General features: G+C 36.9%; 1 protein-coding gene across 2 annotated transcripts in view; it reads left to right on the top strand.

The window, feature by feature from the left end:
- The window catches only part of LOC121636758 (voltage-dependent calcium channel subunit alpha-2/delta-2-like), a 40,691-nt gene extending 22,870 nt beyond the window's left edge, over positions 1-17,821 (top strand). The window contains exons 10-39 of one of the 2 annotated variants that reach the window (XM_041980543.1): positions 355-454; positions 567-728; positions 827-937; positions 1,028-1,106; positions 2,086-2,135; positions 2,319-2,408; positions 3,359-3,424; positions 3,557-3,631; positions 3,739-3,813; positions 3,920-3,991; positions 4,186-4,257; positions 7,574-7,635; positions 7,774-7,850; positions 7,942-8,002; positions 8,091-8,188; positions 8,287-8,377; positions 8,453-8,515; positions 8,620-8,723; positions 9,927-10,025; positions 10,151-10,242; positions 10,333-10,380; positions 10,847-10,918; positions 11,180-11,332; positions 11,419-11,471; positions 11,619-11,674; positions 11,884-12,007; positions 12,111-12,220; positions 12,342-12,424; positions 13,451-13,495; positions 13,589-17,821. In XM_041980543.1, the coding sequence (XP_041836477.1) occupies positions 355-454; positions 567-728; positions 827-937; positions 1,028-1,106; positions 2,086-2,135; positions 2,319-2,408; positions 3,359-3,424; positions 3,557-3,631; positions 3,739-3,813; positions 3,920-3,991; positions 4,186-4,257; positions 7,574-7,635; positions 7,774-7,850; positions 7,942-8,002; positions 8,091-8,188; positions 8,287-8,377; positions 8,453-8,515; positions 8,620-8,723; positions 9,927-10,025; positions 10,151-10,242; positions 10,333-10,380; positions 10,847-10,918; positions 11,180-11,332; positions 11,419-11,471; positions 11,619-11,674; positions 11,884-12,007; positions 12,111-12,220; positions 12,342-12,424; positions 13,451-13,495; positions 13,589-13,603 (2,458 nt within the window). In that variant the 3' untranslated portion in view covers positions 13,604-17,821. Of the gene's footprint in view, positions 1-354; positions 455-566; positions 729-826; positions 938-1,027; positions 1,107-2,085; positions 2,136-2,318; positions 2,409-3,358; positions 3,425-3,556; positions 3,632-3,738; positions 3,814-3,919; positions 3,992-4,185; positions 4,258-7,573; positions 7,636-7,773; positions 7,851-7,941; positions 8,003-8,090; positions 8,189-8,286; positions 8,378-8,452; positions 8,516-8,619; positions 8,724-9,926; positions 10,026-10,150; positions 10,243-10,332; positions 10,381-10,846; positions 10,919-11,179; positions 11,333-11,418; positions 11,472-11,618; positions 11,675-11,883; positions 12,008-12,110; positions 12,221-12,341; positions 12,425-13,450 lie in introns of both variants that reach the window. The other variant, XM_041980542.1, reaches the window with a different exon arrangement.
- The last annotated feature ends 288 nt before the right edge of the window (positions 17,822-18,109 follow it).

Below are 18,109 nucleotides of genomic sequence, written 5' to 3'. Positions count from 1 at the left end.
GTCTCTGACACATCGATGCATTCATCAAGCACCAGGAGGCAAGATGACAGGACCGTGGACAGGTTTAAGCAGCATATGATGATTCAGTGTGAGTAGTTTTATGTGCTTGTAAGTTGGAACAGCAATTTGGTTAAATACTAACTGCACACAACCACAGTCACCTGTGGACAACAAAATATAAGGAATTAAAAAAAACAAATCTATAACAGCTATAAGGAATTTATTAGTGCTGATTAATCACTGTTTCTGTGCTGAGCTCTATAAAATGCTCTGAATCACATCATTTTAGTTTCTGTTGTCTTTTCCCCCAAATATTTCTGTGATTGTAATAATAGTTATATACTTCTTCCTCAGGAGTGGCAGTGTCAGTGGGCTCACACTTAAACTAATTAAAGCTTCTGTAATGGAAATGCTGGACACTTTATCTGATGATGACTATGTCAATGTGGCCAGGGTTAGTATTACCACACTCTCCTGATCACTGATTGTAGGTCATAACATTGCTACTCAGTTTTATTTTTCTTGTACATAATATATATCAGACTTTGCCTTCTTCTATATTTCAGTTTAACGAGAAGGCCGAGGCTGTGGTTCCTTGCTTCAAACATCTAGTCCAGGCTAATGTGCGCAATAAAAAGATTTTCAAAGAGGCGGTACAGCAGATGCAGGCTAAAGGCACCACTGACTACAAATCTGGGTTTCATTTTGCCTTTAACCAGCTCCTAAATGTAAGTGAGCTACTGATTTTCTTTGACTGGTTTCGAAGGTTAGTACTATTCAGTTTAATTGTATTTCTATTTTTTACTTAATTTATTTAATTTTTCAGAGAACAAATGTCCCACGGGCAAACTGCAATAAGATAATCATGCTGTTTACTGATGGAGGAGAGGACAGAGCTCAGGATGTCTTCATGCAATACAACTGGCCCAACAAAACAGTTAGTTTAATGATTGAGTCCAAAATATACATCTTTCTCCATATGAACAAGGTGCATTATATAATCTTAATCACTCTCACCCCCACAAAGGTTCGAGTATTTACTTTTTCTGTGGGTCAACATAACTATGATGTCACACCTTTACAATGGATTGCCTGCACAAATAAAGGTGAGATTAACTCTTTGTTTCTTTCACCTTATTTGTATTCTGCTTTATACTTAAGAGTAACAGATGTTGTTATGCAAAGAAAAGAAATGTCTGAAGCTTGGTAGACCAAAAAGATGTTTATTTCAGACATTTTATCATTTTATTTGTCATGTTTTTGTTGCTATTCCACATTGGATCATTTCTATGAGCTTGACATTAAAACGTTGTATCACATAAATATGATTAGTGAATCACTGCTAAGGCGATGTAAGCAACCAAAAAAGAAAACAAATACATAAACCCTTGAGGCCAGTGTACTAGACATAATGAACCTCTCTGAATGGATTATTGTAGGCTTTTACTAATTTACATTCAGGGCTATTTTCTTTTCTGTGTGGTATTATTCTGACTTATATCTTGGATTCAAACTGAATGAGTGCTTTCTGAGTGTTACACTCTTCTCTGAGGTTAAAAAAATAAATATTTCTCTGGTCAAGACTGTAGTCAAATGTAAAACAAATAATTGTATTCTTTAAATGCTTTTTCAGAAATGAATGAACTGGACAATATGTATTCTGTATTCAATACATATCGAAGGATCTATCTAGTTTAGTTTAAAATCTGTGTGGTTTTTAACAGCAAAAATAGAACAACAACGTATAATTATGTATTATATACAATAAATATCTTGCATATTTTAATGTTGCACAACATGAAATGTCTCTAAACCTACTAAAAAATAAAGAAGGAAATAACGGATAAGGAAATATTCTGTGTTTTGGATCAATAATTAAGACTGAATGATTCAGTATTAATGCTCAGTAATACATACTCTTGTATCATCCTCTCAGAGCTTTGGGTGTCTGAGTCACTGTTCTAGTAACATCTAGTTAAATCTGGAATATTTATGAGCTCCACTCCTGTGTTGTCTCTGACAGAACTGCTCACAAATGCGCTGCCTTTCTCTCTCTCTCTTGTCTGTTTCTCTGTGGCTCGCCAGGTTACTATTTTGAGATCCGTTCCATCTGTGCTATAAGGATTAACACCCAGGTGGGTTTGTCTAGTTCCTATGACACAGCTGATCCCCTTTCACTGTATCTGGCTATCCTTGTGGCACTCAGTTACTCTCTGGAGAAGCTGTGCTCATCTGTTGGCACACACATTCTCCCTGTGGCCTTGTGTCTGTGATTGTTTTAATGGCTGGTCACATTCAGTGTTTCTTTGTTTCATCAGGAGTATCTTGATGTGCTGGGACGCCCAATGGTTCTGGCAGGCAGTGAGGCCAAACAGGTTCAGTGGACCAATGTTTATCAGGATGCGTTGGTAAGACGTGTTGCATTTGATCAAACGAAGTAAGCACATTGAAAGTCCCCCTCTGCTAAAAATCAAGTTTTTTGTTTTTTTTTAACTTCAAAGACTAGAATTCTCTGTCAGTGCTACAGCTGGTGATTTGAGTCTTGAATCTGCAGAACACTGCTCACAGTCTCTAAAAGGAAAGATCAGACAGCCTGAATTTTGGAGTGGGGCTATAGCTAATATACATGTGCTGTAAGAAGCCAGTGGTCAAGGTCATTGCAAAAAATGTTTGATTACAAAGTTGAAACCTATCTTAGCTCTAAAATTATCTTTTGGAAGCCAAGTAGAGCCATGCTTGGAATGTTTTATTTTAATGATTACGAGATAAGTAATAATGTACAACTAGTTGGCTGGTTGAGTGAATAAATGGCTGTTTGCAGCTGCAGCCGTGGCCTGCTAACTGTTGCCAGTTTGCCTAGCCACTGTAGTTGGCTGTCATAGCTGTGAGGTATCTGCAAGTATCCCAGCAACCACCCAACAGCTAAGAATGCTAACAGCTGCAGCTCTGGCTTGCTAGTGAATGGCACATTTCTGATGAAACCACTAGAATGTGAATATATTACTATTCTGATACTTAAAGTTTCATATAACCTTATATAATTTAACTTATTGTTCTTGAAAATCACTCTCTGATTTAAAGAAGGTTTAGCATAGTATAGCATAGCAGAGTAAACAAGAATGGCAGTGTCAGATATGAGTGAGGCCAAATTAGTATATACACAAATTCCTATCCAATGAGTCAAACACCAAAGTTTTTTTTTCTTTTCTTTTTTTCTAATACTTTAAAGTTTCCACTTTTGATGAGGGCATGTGATCTTTTATGCAACTGATAACAGCTGGAGTAGGATGTTAATAAACAGTGAAAATAATCATACGATTTAAACTTGCATGAATGATTTTGAGCCTTTTCTTTGCAGGGTCTTGGTATGGTTGTTACTGGGACTTTGCCTGTATTCAACCTCACCATGGATGGACACTCACAGGTACCAAAACTCCCAATTACAAAGCAAATGAGTTATTAATCTCACTCAAATGACCCAGATAAGCACACTATTCCTTGAACTACATAACATGCTGCTATTCCTTTTTGTTTTTTTGTTTTATGTTTTTACCAGAATCAGCTGATATTAGGTGTTATGGGAGTTGATGTGCATCTTGATGAAATAAAGCGGTTGACGCCTCGTTACAATGTTTGTACACATTAATCACATTTGTCTTATTTTGTATTCATGACATGTATACAGAACAGACAAACTCTCCACAGCTACAATGCCCTCTCTTTGTGTGACTCAAACAGCTTGGTGCTAATGGATACATATTTGCCATTGATCCCAATGGATATCTGCTCCTTCACCCTAATCTTCAGCCAAAGGTAATACTTTTGTTGGTTGTTGTTTTAAGAGCCTTACCCTTCATGTGTGCTCTATTTGTTTCTGTTCATGCTTACTTTCTGCCTTTTTGCCACTCATTCCTCTTAGCTTGTAAACCTCCCTGAACCTGTGACACTGGACTTCCTGGATGCAGAAGTGGAGGACAGCAATAAAGAGGAGGTGAGCATCAAGTGAAACTTAAAAAGACTTCTGGTTTCAGGCATTTTATGTACTTTGTTGTTATTTTTGAGTTAATACTTGGCCATGGAACAAATGTTAAATGCTGCAGGACATCAGTCCTGAGTGTTTGTATTCAAGGCCCACGTAGAGTGTTTCTGACTGATAAGAACTGTTTTGTGTTTTTCATTGTGCAGATTAGACGGCAAATGATCGATGGAAGACCAGGGGAAATGCAGATTAAAACTCTTCTCAAGTCAATTGATGAGGTAAGAAAATTCTGCTATTTTTCTTCATTAATCTCACTGTAGCTTTAATGCAGGAGACCCATATTAAACATAAAGTCATGGTTAAAAATGTAAACACACTTACCCAAACTGGGTAGATGTGTCCAACTTTTGACTGCTACTGTGTAATATTCATATTACAGAGCATTCGTACACAAGATTTCTTATGTTTGTAGTATATTCATGTAGCTTCAATGAGTTATTTGACAATACACATCACCCTTCACTGAGTGAGATTGTATAGAAGGTGTCTTATTCATCAGAAGACTTGCAGTAAACTTACACTTCTAAAATTGCAGTGTGTTGTTGCTTTTCAGATGCAACCTAAAGGACTACAACTGCTCAGATAAAACAACTGATTTTCCCATTTACCTGAAATTACTCTAGAGCTTCATTTTAATTTAGCTTTGTTTTCTGCCTCTTGTTACTGAGATAAGTTCAACTTTCAGGCAAATAGTTTTGTTTTTTTTTTAGGTCAGACTGTTACAGTGAACTCCATCTTGCCATTCCTGCAGGCTGAAAAATAAACTCCGCCATGCAGTAAAAATATAATGGACATACAAAGCTGGGTTTGGCAAATATCTGGAAAATGTAGAAAAAAAAACATTGGAAAATGGATGTCTCCTCCTGCAGCAAATCCATCTCTCCACTCTGTCATAAGCCCATACTACCCCATGAGGACATATGAACATATTTAATGTGTTACATAAATTTGAACTGAATTTTCAGCTGCAGTTATCAGCCTCTGGTTGTGATTAGCAAAAAGCAAAACTATTACCAACACTCACAGTTACTCATTGCCTGCTTTTTTTTAAAACTGAAACACAGCTGACCTATTACAACAAAATGAAAATGGTAGGGATTCATGGCTTTTTTAAAGTTGATTATCAGAGCCACAGGGAGGAGAGGAGGTATAGTTTTCTCTTCAAACAATTGAAATCACATGTTCTGAAAGGCTATTAAGGAAAGTGAGCCTGACAATGACAAAATTGAAAACCTACATTAGCTGTAAGATTATCCTTTGGAAACCAAGGAGGCAATAATAATTTTAATAATCCCAAGATCACAACTTGATTTGTTACCTTGAGATAATAATGTTTTTTTTTCTCATCATAGCTGCACAATGGATCTTTTTAATCTCAAGAAATTGGAGTTTTGGTTTTGCACACTGAAACCTTGGACAAAAAATTAGGAAGTTTGTGTTTGGTGGATTTTTTCTTTGTTGTAAAAAATGCTCTAGGCAATAAATCCTATACAGTTAGAAAGCCTGTATATTTCCCTTTTAAATGGTGTCACATTTGTAAGGATAATGCATTTGTTGAGAGTTAAGTATGTTGAGTATTACACCCATGAAAAACTTGCCAAATCTTCTCTGCCAATACATAAGTTTCTTCGGCTATTAATTCTTGTTTTGTGTCATTTATTGAATTGGATGATTAAAGTCTGAAGAAAAGAGACATGGTAGCAATTTAATAATTTATTCATTCAACAAACAGGGGTCTCAGTAGCATGTGGAAGAAGCATACACAGCCACAACAGCCTGGCACCTCCTCCTCATGCTGGTCGCCAGCTTGGTTACACACTTTTGTGGGATGGCATCCCATTCTTCAACCAGCATTTGTTGGAATTCAGCCAGTGTGGCTGTATTGGTCATTCTGGCACAAAAAACACATCTTAGCTGATCCAGCAAGTGTTCCACCCTGCTCTGTGCAGTCAAGTGTTGTTAACTTGTAGGACAGAATTTGGTCCTAGTCTGTAGAGACATAGGATTATTACTGGTTGCAGAATCTCATCTTGTTATCTCGGCTTTCTAAAAGTATTACATTTATTGTTACAACAAAGAAATAATCTGGCAAAGACAAATTTATTTATTTTTTAGTGCTATGATTTACAGCAATGAACTGATGACAAGAAAAAATTGATTATTTTGACTGTTGAAGAGGTTGATGCTAGTTTTATTGTGCCAGTTGAGAGTAAACACTGTCTTCTTATTGTAGGCATACATTATAGTTTATTAAGCTCAAATAAAAGTAAATGTAACTACTTAAGACTGGCAGGCGTTCCTGTGTGCCATCTGACAAGTCCACATTCAATCTTTGCATGTGGACAAGGCTCCCTGTTGTCTGATTTCAAAGCATCCAGCCTTTTATCACTAGAAAGCACGAGTTTTATTAATTCTGATGGGTCATAAATAATCTTGTAATCAGACTTAAGATAATTAGATTATTAATTTCTAATTTCAAAATAACAACATTCAAGTTTGTGTAACACAGTAATATGCAAGTGTTTAAAATCATGCAAGAATGAGCAACTCTGTTCTGAGATGCTGTGTGCGTGTCTGCTCCAACCAGTTCAAATGAACCTTATTAAATGGCCCAACAGAGCTGAGTTTGTTTTAACCGAACCAAATGGCTTTGATGTGAAGTCACAAACTCATGTTGTAGATATAAATCATTTCATTAGTCTGCAGCTGCAGATAAAATTACCAGCAATAGTAAAAAGCAGACAAGGCAGCATACACTTATTAGCGGACATGTCCCTGCTGACCTGCTGATGATACAGCACCGTATGTCACATTACATATCCTGGTGGTATAAAATTGAAATGCCTCCTCTATTTAGGGATGGAAACCTGTGTCAGAATGAATCAGTCAGTAATAGGAAACTATAACAAAAGCTCAATACAGTATACGGGGTGGGGGTTCTGCTTACTTTGGAGTGTTTTTTTTAGGATGTATTTTTAAGCTGTTACAAAAAGTCAATTTATTTATTTTATTTTTATCATCATAAATTCCCTTCTATTTCCTGTTTCATTTTGATTTAAAAGCTTTATTTTATACTTTAATCATCATGTTGAGTTTTCTCTCCTCTGATCATAGTTCAAACTATACAGATGGTCAGTTTTCCCCATTTTTATTCTGTAATGTTGGTGTAGAAATATCATTGAGTCAAAAAGCATATAAGTATTTTCAGGTTTGTATCCCTTGTCTTAAACTTTGGTTGAATGGAAACTCTTTAACAAACATACTGATCTTAAATTAAACGTACAATAAACTAAATCTTTCATAAGCTTTTTCTGTGAGCTCATGAGATTTTGTGAATTCATGACCAAAATTGTTGTGCAGCGTTCACTGAAATGGCATCATAGTTAATTAGACAAAAAAAAAAAAAGAAACATTAATTTATAAGTTGGAAAACCCTAAAACAACACGATTAAAGAAAATCACAGGTAGAAAAACATGGCTACGGTAAATCTTGGCGCTTCATTCATGCCTGTGGATATATGTCTATTTTTGTAGCAATACATTGATGAAGTATACAGAGGTTACACCTGGACTCCTATCAATGGTACAGATTACAGGTGAGTTCATACAATGTTCTGAATCACAAATAATAACCGGGTAGAGCACATGTGGAATATATTTTACACAACAACAGATTTACTCAACTTCTGCTATGTTATCCATGTATCTTCATATTGGGATGCTGCCACCTGCAGTCTTGGTCTGGTATTACCGCTCTACAATGAGTACTACATCCAGGCAGACCTGAGTGATGTGATTCTGCAGCTCCAGTGTGAGTACAGTGTGTTCAGTGTTCAATAAAATTAAATGAAGTGAAATAAAATGTAAAAAAAAGCATTGCCAGCTCTCTTACTGTTTCACAGATATGCAGTCACTGCTGCCCAGCTCCTTTGAATCATCAGGACACGTATTTCTCGCTCCAAGGCGAGTATCTTTATCCTTTATCGCTTCTGATTTCACTCTTTGTAAAAAAAAGAAAATAAGGAGTTCATTTATGTGTTCCTCTCTGCAGGGAATACTGCAAGCGTCTGCAGCTTTCTGACAACAACACGCAGTTTTTGCAGAACTTCCTCACCCTCATGCTGGACATCTCCCTAGAGCCTGATGATTGTGCGTGCGTTTAGGGAGTGTGGTGGTTCACACTGTCTGCCACCGCTACAGACGCACACAAATGGGATCATCGGCCTGTTTTATTTTTTTTGTTGCAGGTGACCATGGCCTCATTCATAACCTTATCTTGGATTCTAGGATTATTGGGCAGCTTGCCTCCCGTGTGTGGAAGGACAAGGATCTGAATGCGTAAGTCAGCTTATTGTGCATAAACACTCAAACAAACCATCCTAGAGCTGACTGTGTAAAAATGAATTGTTACAGGTATGGCTTCCTGGCAGTATTTGCATCCACAGATGGAGGAATAACGCGAGTTTTCCCTAATATGTGAGTGAACTTGTAGTAATTTCTTACCCAAGCAGAGACGTATGACTCTAATTACAGATGTTCTTCTTCTCAGAGTTTGATGATATTTGTTTGTGTTTGCACAGAGCTGCTGAGATGTGGGATGAGGATCCCGAACCTTTCAATTCTAATTTCTACCGACGGAGCCTCGACAATAAAGGCTACATGTTCAGACCTCCATCCAGATCCTGTGAGTGACAGATATTTTTAAATGCTTCACAGTGAGACTGAATGTGTTGATTGTGGACCAAGTAGTGAATCTGTGTAGGCACCTTTACTTTTTCTTCCTCAGTTTAAAAACCATTTTAAAGTCCAAAATATTTTCCATCATCCTAACCAGAATTTGCTCATACTAAGCTTCACAAAAACACAAATTTATCTTAATCCTTTAAAGTAAGTGAAACAAAGCTGACAAACAGGAAAAGAGCTCATATTGTAAAAGCTAAAGCCAAGAGAAAAAATAATGCTTTAAAAAGTTATTTCCCTTGATATGCTGGTCTGCTATGAAAATTGCTATAACTATTCCAAAGACCCATAAAAAAAGCACAATTTAAATGTTCAGTGCTTATTTATTCAGGTTGTCAACATGGACAATCTCGTGAACCCATTAATTTAGTATCAACAACTAATTGGAACAATAAAAATAGGAAATAAAAAAAGGGCCCAAAGTGGCATAAATAGCAATTACATAGAGGATAGCTCACACTCACCTCTATGTCTTCATTTTTATCTTATGAATTCCAATTAGCCTGAAAAGATGAAAAGCTTCCAAGACCTGCTTTGAATGTTGATGCCACTAGGACCCGTGGGACAGCATTGTTCCCTCTACTTTGAATGAAGGACGGTCGGGTCCACACTGTCTCATATGGTTTACAGCTTCAGTTTGATATTGACTCGACTGTTATGGATTTCTGTGGGAAGGTGATTCAGTAATAACTAAAAACCAACAAACCTGTCTGAATTTAAAACCATTTTAAGTTGGCAGTGATGTGTAGCCGTGCCTATTTTTTCAAGAGTTTTAGATTTTAGAAAATCTAATTGATGTTGGCTCTTTCTAAGCTAATGGGGAAAACAAAGAAAACTAAACAAACTTGATTTTTTTTTTCATACACTGTTAGCTTTTTTTTTTTTAACATGATCACGTTGCCATGGTTACTGCGTCCTGCTAATATTCTTAGCCCCCTAACTGCTTCTTGCAGATATATTTGACTCAGATCACATGCACCTACATCACGTATTTAATGATTCTCTCAAATCTTCATTCTTAATGAGTTCAGTTGATTTTGTTTTTATTTTCACAGCCAAAGTCTACTTTATTAATTTCAGTTTAAAAAAATTATAAAAAAATAGAAATATAGTATTAGAATTTAATATTTATGTTTGTTCTGAACAGATTTTGATGATCCTATTGGAGCAGAAAATGGCACCATAGGAATCCTGGTTAGCTCGGCTGTGGAGGTTAATTTAGGAGGAAAACTGCTCAAACCTGCAGGTAAGAAACAGTTAAAAATGAACTTGGGGTTTGGTTGTGTTTTTTATTCCATCTGAAATGTCCTCCCTGGTTTCTATGTTTATTTCCCCACCTTCGCTTTCATTATTGTGGAACTTGTCACACAGTGGTTGGAGTGAAGCTGGACCTGGAGGCGTGGGTAGATAAGTTTAAAATCCTGGCCAGCAATGTGTCAGACAGTCGACAGGGCTCACACAAGGTACAGCACACTGTAAATATTCACATTGTTAGAGCTGAATCAACTGCATCCTGAAGTTACGTGATCTGATTAACTATTTTTCTTGAATAGTGTGGACCATCCAGGAGTTGTGAGATGGACTGTGAAGTGAACACAGATGTAAGATCTCTTCTCCATTTTAATGCCACATCACATAGACTGTGGTAAATCTTCCATTAGTGTCATCAGTTTCATGATCCTTAGTATCTTTCTTCTTTAGAGATTGGCTATCAGACTGATACATGTCTCAACAGAGTAATTCTTATAGAAGAGTAAAAAAGAACATTTATAAAAATGTCCTTTAAAATTCACAGAACCTAGAACATTTCTCTTACTGATCAGTCAAAATCAAGAAAGAAAGATATTTGTGATATCAACTCTGGCGACAGCAGCAGAGAAGAAACTGATCAGCTGTCATTAACAACAATATGTGCTTAAAACTCTTTAAATTCAATAGTGAGAGCCTCTAGCAAACAAATAAACAAAACCCCAGCTTTCCCACAGACATCAACTATTATGGCTTTTCATTTTGTGCAATTTTCTGTTTCTTCTCTTGCGTGTTTACATCAAACTTTTTTGTCTGTAGGACCTTCTGTGCTATCTCATAGATGATGGCGGCTTTCTGGTCATGTCCAATCAGAGAGATCACTGGAAAAAGGCAAGTTTTCATCCTGGAATCTGTAAACTCTTATACAGTAAATTGCCTACTGTTCATTTCAGAAGAAGCTAAATATTATGCTTCATTCTCTGTGATTAAATAATATAAAAACCCAACTGTTGTTGTTGCTGTGCAGAGGAATAAAGAAAGATTTTAAACAAACAATGACTTTTTTTTTTTTTTAACAAATAATAGCATGTTACTATTTCCTGTTGTTTCTTTGACCCTTCTGTAACATTTTTTCCTTTCATTCCATCCCAGATTGGTCTCTTCTTTGGTGATGTAGATCCTTACCTGATGCACGCACTCTACAACAACTCCATCTTCAATCGTCGACAGTCCTTCCACTACCAGTCTGCATGCGAACCAGTAAGCAGCAGCCACACCGGTGCAGCGCCGAGAGGCATCCATGTGGTAAGAGACAACAACGGGCTTGCTGAATTAAGATCACCACACAGTTAGTCACTGGATTAATTAAGTACTTCTCTCTGGTTCTGCAGCCGTCCATTGCTGACATCCTTAGCTTGGCCTGGTGGGCGTCCACAGTGGCATGGTGAGACTTTGTTTTCTGAAAAGCTCTTTGATACAACCTTAACTTTGTTTAAATCTCTGCACATCAAACCAGTTGTGTCCCCATGACTGTCACATGTTTACTGTTATATTGATGTTTCCAGAGTAAACCTTGTTCTGTTTTGTTCAGGTCTGTGATCCAGCAGCTTCTATATGGACTGGCCTACAACAGTTGGCTCTACCAAGGTTAAACAACCATGAATTCATTACTTTGGTTTTAGGAAGCATACACCTTCACCCTCAGCTTATTAATATTTTAGTCTCTTTCATCCCACAAAACTTCTGTTAACAGAAACGTGCTCTGGGCTCTGAAGTGTACACTGCAAATCTCTATGAGTATTTTGAAAAATGTGCAAATATGGAAGCAGAATGTTTACTTAAAATTTGTCTTTTAGATGATGTCTTTGCTGAAGGCTTTGAGACAAAAGAAAGCAGCTGTGTGACCATCCAAAGCCAGTTTTACTTCACAAACACCACAAACTCCTACAATGTGCTGCAGGACTGTGGGAACTGCTCACGGTGTGTGTTTTCTGAAGCATCAGCAAAATATTTTTGCTTTGTGTACTGTCATTGTGCACTGCCCATATGCAGTTGGTTAACTATCCATCATTGTCTACCGCAGGCTGTTTCACGCCAAGCGGATAGAAAACACCAACCTGCTCTTTGTGGTGGCAGAGACGCTGCCTTGCAGCTCGTGTGAGATCGAGAGGCTGACCCAGGTCCGGACAGAGTGTATCCTTTATGTGCTCACACACAAACTGTCATGTTTTCAATCTGTGCTGAAAGCTGAATTACCATCCATCATGCGAGGTAGGAAAACCCACTGCTGCCTCCTTTAACCAAAAACAAACAGTTCAGGAGGAAAATCCATGTGAAGTGCTGAGTAACGCGCGATACCGCAAAGGTCCGACGTCCTGCTTTGACTACAGTGCCTTAGTAAGTAGATAAACGATGAGTAGCAGAAATTATATGTGCACCTTTATTTCCTGAGCTCATGATGGGACATTCTGTACAAAACAACTTTTTTTTGTTTGCGCAGACAGAAATGTTGTTTCTTCTCTAAAATATTTTCATTACACATATATAAGCCCAAAATAATTACCTCTCACACTCAGTTTTACAGTCTTTTGAAACCCAGCTGTAGGTTAGTGGACTATATTGTCAGGAGGTTGAATAAACTAAGCAACCACTCAACCTCAACCTTGTGCACCCGCACAAAAGCAAAAATCCATGTAAGTCTTTTTTTCTTTTTTTTTTTTTTTTTTTTTAGGTCTGAACATCATCTGTGCCAAATTATAGCCTACAAAACTTATAAAATACATAATGATGTAAAATCTAACCTGTTGTCTGAATTTGGCTTAATTACAGGAATCCAGTTTTTATCTTCTATTTATTCCCCATAATGATTATTTATTTCTGTGTTTTATTTTAATTCACCATATTTTTCAAATTAAATTTGGTCGATGTATTTATTTCTTTTACATTTTCCCCTTTATTTCCACATTTCTTTTTTCATGTCTCTGTTTTTCATTTCTGTTACACAGCAAAATCAAAAATTTATATAAAAAAAATATGATAGAGGCTAAGACAGTAGCAGCTGCAGCAGATGTCTTTTCAGTGGCTGCTAATAGAGCAGTTTGTTAACGGTACAAAAGTGCATAAAAAAATCAAAGATGATGTCACTCGTCCACAGCACAGGTAAAAATAAAAGGTTTATGAATTGCTGAGTAAAAATGCTTTAAGTCAAACACAAAACACAGGTGTGTGCAGCCTGAAACTAAAATGCTTATATATGGTGGATTGTTGTTAAACGTAATAACTTTGAGTCATAACCTTTCATTGAAATAAAGATTTTAGAAGCTACCAAATCTCAAAATGTCCCATTTTAAGTTCAGATTTAAGACTTTATATATATATATATATATATATATATATATGATTCACTGTTCCCTCTGTTTGCAGGAAAACACATCAGAGTGTGGACGCGGCCATTCTCTGCAGTCCTCTGTAGGAGTCCTCCTTTTCATTCAGCTCAGCCTGCCTCTCTTTCATCTCTTACACGTGAAGACTCTCTGACATTTTCCATCTCTTTGGGTTTAGGCTCGGATCTACTGAAGGTCAAATCAAACAGCGACTGCCAGATTCTTCTTTTATGATCTACAAACGGCTCTCGGTGCTTTGTGCTGGGAATGGAAACCTTGGGTCAGCTCTTAGTGTTTTTGCCTTATTGCTTATGCATTTCTTGGTGTTTCAGGGCTTGAGTGTAAAATATAGAAAGAGAATGTGTTGAGTGTGCATGTAACTTAAACTAGGACAAACATGTTTGATCTTTTACATTTTTCTTTTTTCATTGTATTTTCTTTTTCTTTTGGATTCAGCTACATTATCCATTAATAGAGTCATGAGAGTGGATGGAGCGTTTCACAGTCTGATTGTGGTTGATTGTGATGGTGAAATTCCAGAAGATTTGGAGCTCATTTATATATTTTTTGCTTTTGGTGGAGTACCAGGTTGTGAAGCTACTCTGTTCAAAGTGAAAGGCGTGCATTTCAACTTAATTTTTTTTGTAAATACAACATTTGCATTTTGTCCTCCCTCCCAGAATTGATTTATTTATATAGAAACACATTCAAGGCATTTCAAACACAGGTAATTAAACATTCTACACTGGCTGTAAATATAAAAAAAGACAAAGAAGAAAAAAGAATTTGCTGCTGTGTGAGGTTTAGACCTGTAGCTTCTGAGGTGCTGCTTGTGGTAACTTTGCTTTTGTTGGCTAAATAATTACTCCTCGGTGCCAGTTTTTGTTTGCATGTCTGGTCCTAGTAGATGTCTTTTTATGTACAGTACAGGATGCTCCTGCAGCTGCAGCTGCTACAATGATGGTAGATCTGAGCCTTAAGCTCCCATTCACTCCAGTGTCTTTCAGTCCATTTTTGACCTTTGCCAAGAGAGTTTTTAGTTTCTTTTTTTTCATACATGACAGGACCCTAAATTACTCCCCCTTGTTCTTTAAAGCACGACTTTATCTCCTAAATCTCTAAATCCGTTTGGATATCTGAGAGAACTTGATGTCTTCTTCTAAAACTGTTTTTCTCAGAGCACTTGGACACATGAAACAAAAGATGAGAAATGCCAGTATGATGAAAACACTACTGACTTTTCATGACACATATCATTAAGGAAGCATCTGTGTAGTTTCATTGTGCTACAGCATTGCTGTCTTTATTAAAATGCTTCTACAGATGCTTGGTATGATCTTGAAATGCTGTTATCAAAGGAGATGAAATCAAACAACAGATGATTAGTTTTGTAAAGTAATTGTGCATCCTTGTGAACTCCAACATTTAGTAGCGTGTAACACTGCACATTGTTTGCATTAATGCTACAATCATTGGATACTTTAACCAAGCAGCAATATTCATTTCATGATAAAACGAGCAATTTACACACAGTGTTTTTGATGTAGTCTACTAGCACAAACATGCAGACATCAGTGTGTGACACTTTACACATCATTTGTTTGATGGGAAGCTTGTTGCCCTATTTTTGTATCTTGCATTGTCAGTGTTAGTCAAATTTGAATTTATGCACTTATGTATGCTTCTATATGAGGAATGTAGCTTCTGAACAGCTGTTGGTGTTAACAATATGTTGTCAGTATGTTGTGCTCTTTAACCTTCTGTACTGAACATAATGATTCACTGTGGCAGAGTGTTTCTATGGAATCTTGTGTACCTGAATTATCAGACTTTTAACCACTGCAGTGAGAAAATTTCTAGTGTTAGAGCAGCAAAAATAGCACATATAGTTTTTTGTTGTTATCGCTGTAATGTGGGCTTTTATGGGTTGGGTTATTAGGACTATACCCAACCCCCACTGTGTAGGTTAGAGGAGCTTCAGTATCTAGCTCAAGGGCACTTCAGACCATCAGCTTTGCAGCTAGTAGAGGACCAGCTTCACCATGTGAGCCATGGCCATCCCACTTATGGTTCATTTGATTGAATAAAGTTAAATGAATTTTTAAAAACTTACTTTCATGCAGGTGTAGCTTCGGGTTAGTTATGAGGGTAAATGAGAAAAGCTGTGGCCATGTATTACTCAACTTGCCCAGTGTCTGTATTGTTTTCCTGTTTCAAACTCCATTTAAAACAGCAGAAGTTGTGTCCACAGTTCAGTTATCACATCCTCAAAGCCACGATTTAATTATGTATTCACACGCAGAGCTTACCCGCGGCCACATTTTAATAACTGATGCAATAAAATGTTTGCTGGTGTCACCAGACAATACTCTGTTTTTCTGCACTGAAAAATGACACAAATGATTACCTATTATCCAAACTAGCTGCATATTAATTTACTCTCAGTAAGACTCAGTTAGAGGCAATTTTTTTCAGCTCCACTTATATTTCGTGGCAAAACCTACTAGTTTGTACAGAAATAGACTTCATTAAGTTCAGCAGGTGTGTAGAGGTTTTATGACACTTTCAGTAAACATAATGTGTTTGAATAATGACTTGTGTATTCATTATGTGGCATTAGTTTGTTTTTCGCAATATGTGAAGTTTTGTTAAACTCTGATTTGATTTGAACTCTTAAAAACTTAGACTGTCTACACTCCGCACTGTGGTGTTCAGATATCTCAGTGGAGTTGAGGTCTGAAGAAAATGACAGACACTCGAAATGTGCAGGACACATGGTTAAATTCAGAAATGAGTCTCTCCCACAGTGAATCATTCGCTCATGTCTTTTTGTGTCTCATTTGATCTGGCTGCCGAGTAAACTGGGGGACATTTTTAAAAAGTTTTTCGACAAAATATTTGTAAGCTCTGTCTGCCTGGTGTCCCTCCCTGCAGTGCCTTGTTGCACTCGTCATTTTAAATAAAAGGAACATTTGGATCTCAGATGTGAACATTCACCCTGCAGGCTGAATGAAAGACACACTTGTATTTTTGAAAGGTTGCAGTGGTCCAGCTCTTTAAGGACTCCTCAGTCAGGGAATATGAAAAGACACTTCTTCGTGAACATTTTAAAGGAGCACAGCTGTGAAAGAGCACTGCCTTCTCATGGGCAGAGAGCGACAGAAACGAACTTTGCTGCCCTCCTGCTTCGTGTCGTTTACTTCTACTCTGTGGTTCAGGCTTGAATAAAAGCATAGACTCTGTTCATTTTCATAGATTTCTACTTCATCCCATCTGCAGACTGTTGAAATATATATTTGGAACCTTTTGGGAACATGTGCTTCTCAGTTAGGAGTGACTAACATGGATGGATGTTTATGTACAATATACCTACTGTTGTGCATCTCTTCTGTACCCAAGCATGGCGGGGACCTGGAGAACAACGACCTCAGCACAAATATCATCTGCTGTATAACTTTAGGTCATTTTGCATTAGCAAACAACATTGTTGTAAACTGAGGAAAGACATTTTGAGGAACTGTCCACAGCTTCCAGTATGATATATTACCACTGCTGAGGTCAGTGTTGTTTTGTTCTTAATGACTGGTACTTATTTGCATGGTATTTTGAATTTACAAGTTTGTGTACATAGTCTGATGAATATTTTACATTCCTGCCCACATCTGGCTCTCAAGCTCTGGTCCTTAGGCCCTCTGTGGATACTGCAGGTGATGAAGAGGCCACAAATGAAGCAAAAATTTGACTTCAGTGAAGCCTACAGTTACTGTCAGTGTTTGCAATTTAGGTCTTAAGTTTAGAAGTATGAACAACATACTGCCTGATGAAACTTTTCTCATTTATTTAGAAAAATGAGTCTCCAAGTTGCGTAAAATTTACTGGAAATTATTTATGCATCTAAAGGCTGAATAAGAAATAAGGCGGCAGCATGTGTGGAGACGGCGATATACTAACTAACTTTCTTTATGAAAATTTACATTTCAGTATTCTTTTCATTATCATGTGTTATGTTATATATTTGGTTAATTATTTAAGTATTATGATGAATTTTCTTTTCAACAGAAAGGAACTAAATGTGTTTTAAGCTTGTGAGGGGACATGAAGCAGCTTACAGGGAAAGAGTAAAACAGACTGATCTTTAGATCCTGTATGTCTGCATCTTTTAATTTAACTGAGTATCAAACTGTAAGAATGTTTTTGCTGTAACTATGCTTTTCATTTTGCTGATGTTGTTTACTCTGAAAAGTTTTTTCTCTCTGTGCCAGTCTCCAACAGCACCTCATTTTGTACAGATAAAGTGAAGCAGTCGGCAGAAGATGAAGGCTACCTTTGTAAAGATTTTGTCAGTCTCATTATGAAATGGATATTTAAATGTTTTTAATCTTTGGTGATTAAATGCTATTGATATTTTTCACTTCAGCTCTAAATGTTTTTCTTCCATTTATTAAAACTTTTTTTTTCTAGTTTTCTAGTCCACCAGGCCAAACGTCTAGTTTTCTAGTCTAACTTTTTTATATTGAAACACACATAACGTATCTTCACATTTCTTAAATAACTTCCTGTGGTTGTGGAAAAGATGTTCGTCTGTTTAAGAAGAATTAAATCATTAGCGTGCATCAAGCAGAGAAAACATTTAAAGAGATTGCAGAAATTATTAAAATTGGGTTAAGAAAGGGCAATGTATTATTAAAACCAGAGGGAT

The sequence above is a fragment of the Melanotaenia boesemani genome, chromosome 3, assembly GCF_017639745.1.
Source record: "Melanotaenia boesemani isolate fMelBoe1 chromosome 3, fMelBoe1.pri, whole genome shotgun sequence".
Taxonomy (NCBI): domain Eukaryota; kingdom Metazoa; phylum Chordata; class Actinopteri; order Atheriniformes; family Melanotaeniidae; genus Melanotaenia; species Melanotaenia boesemani.
The sequence above is the reverse complement of the archived record's forward strand: the minus strand, read 5'-3'. Positions and strand labels throughout refer to the sequence as shown.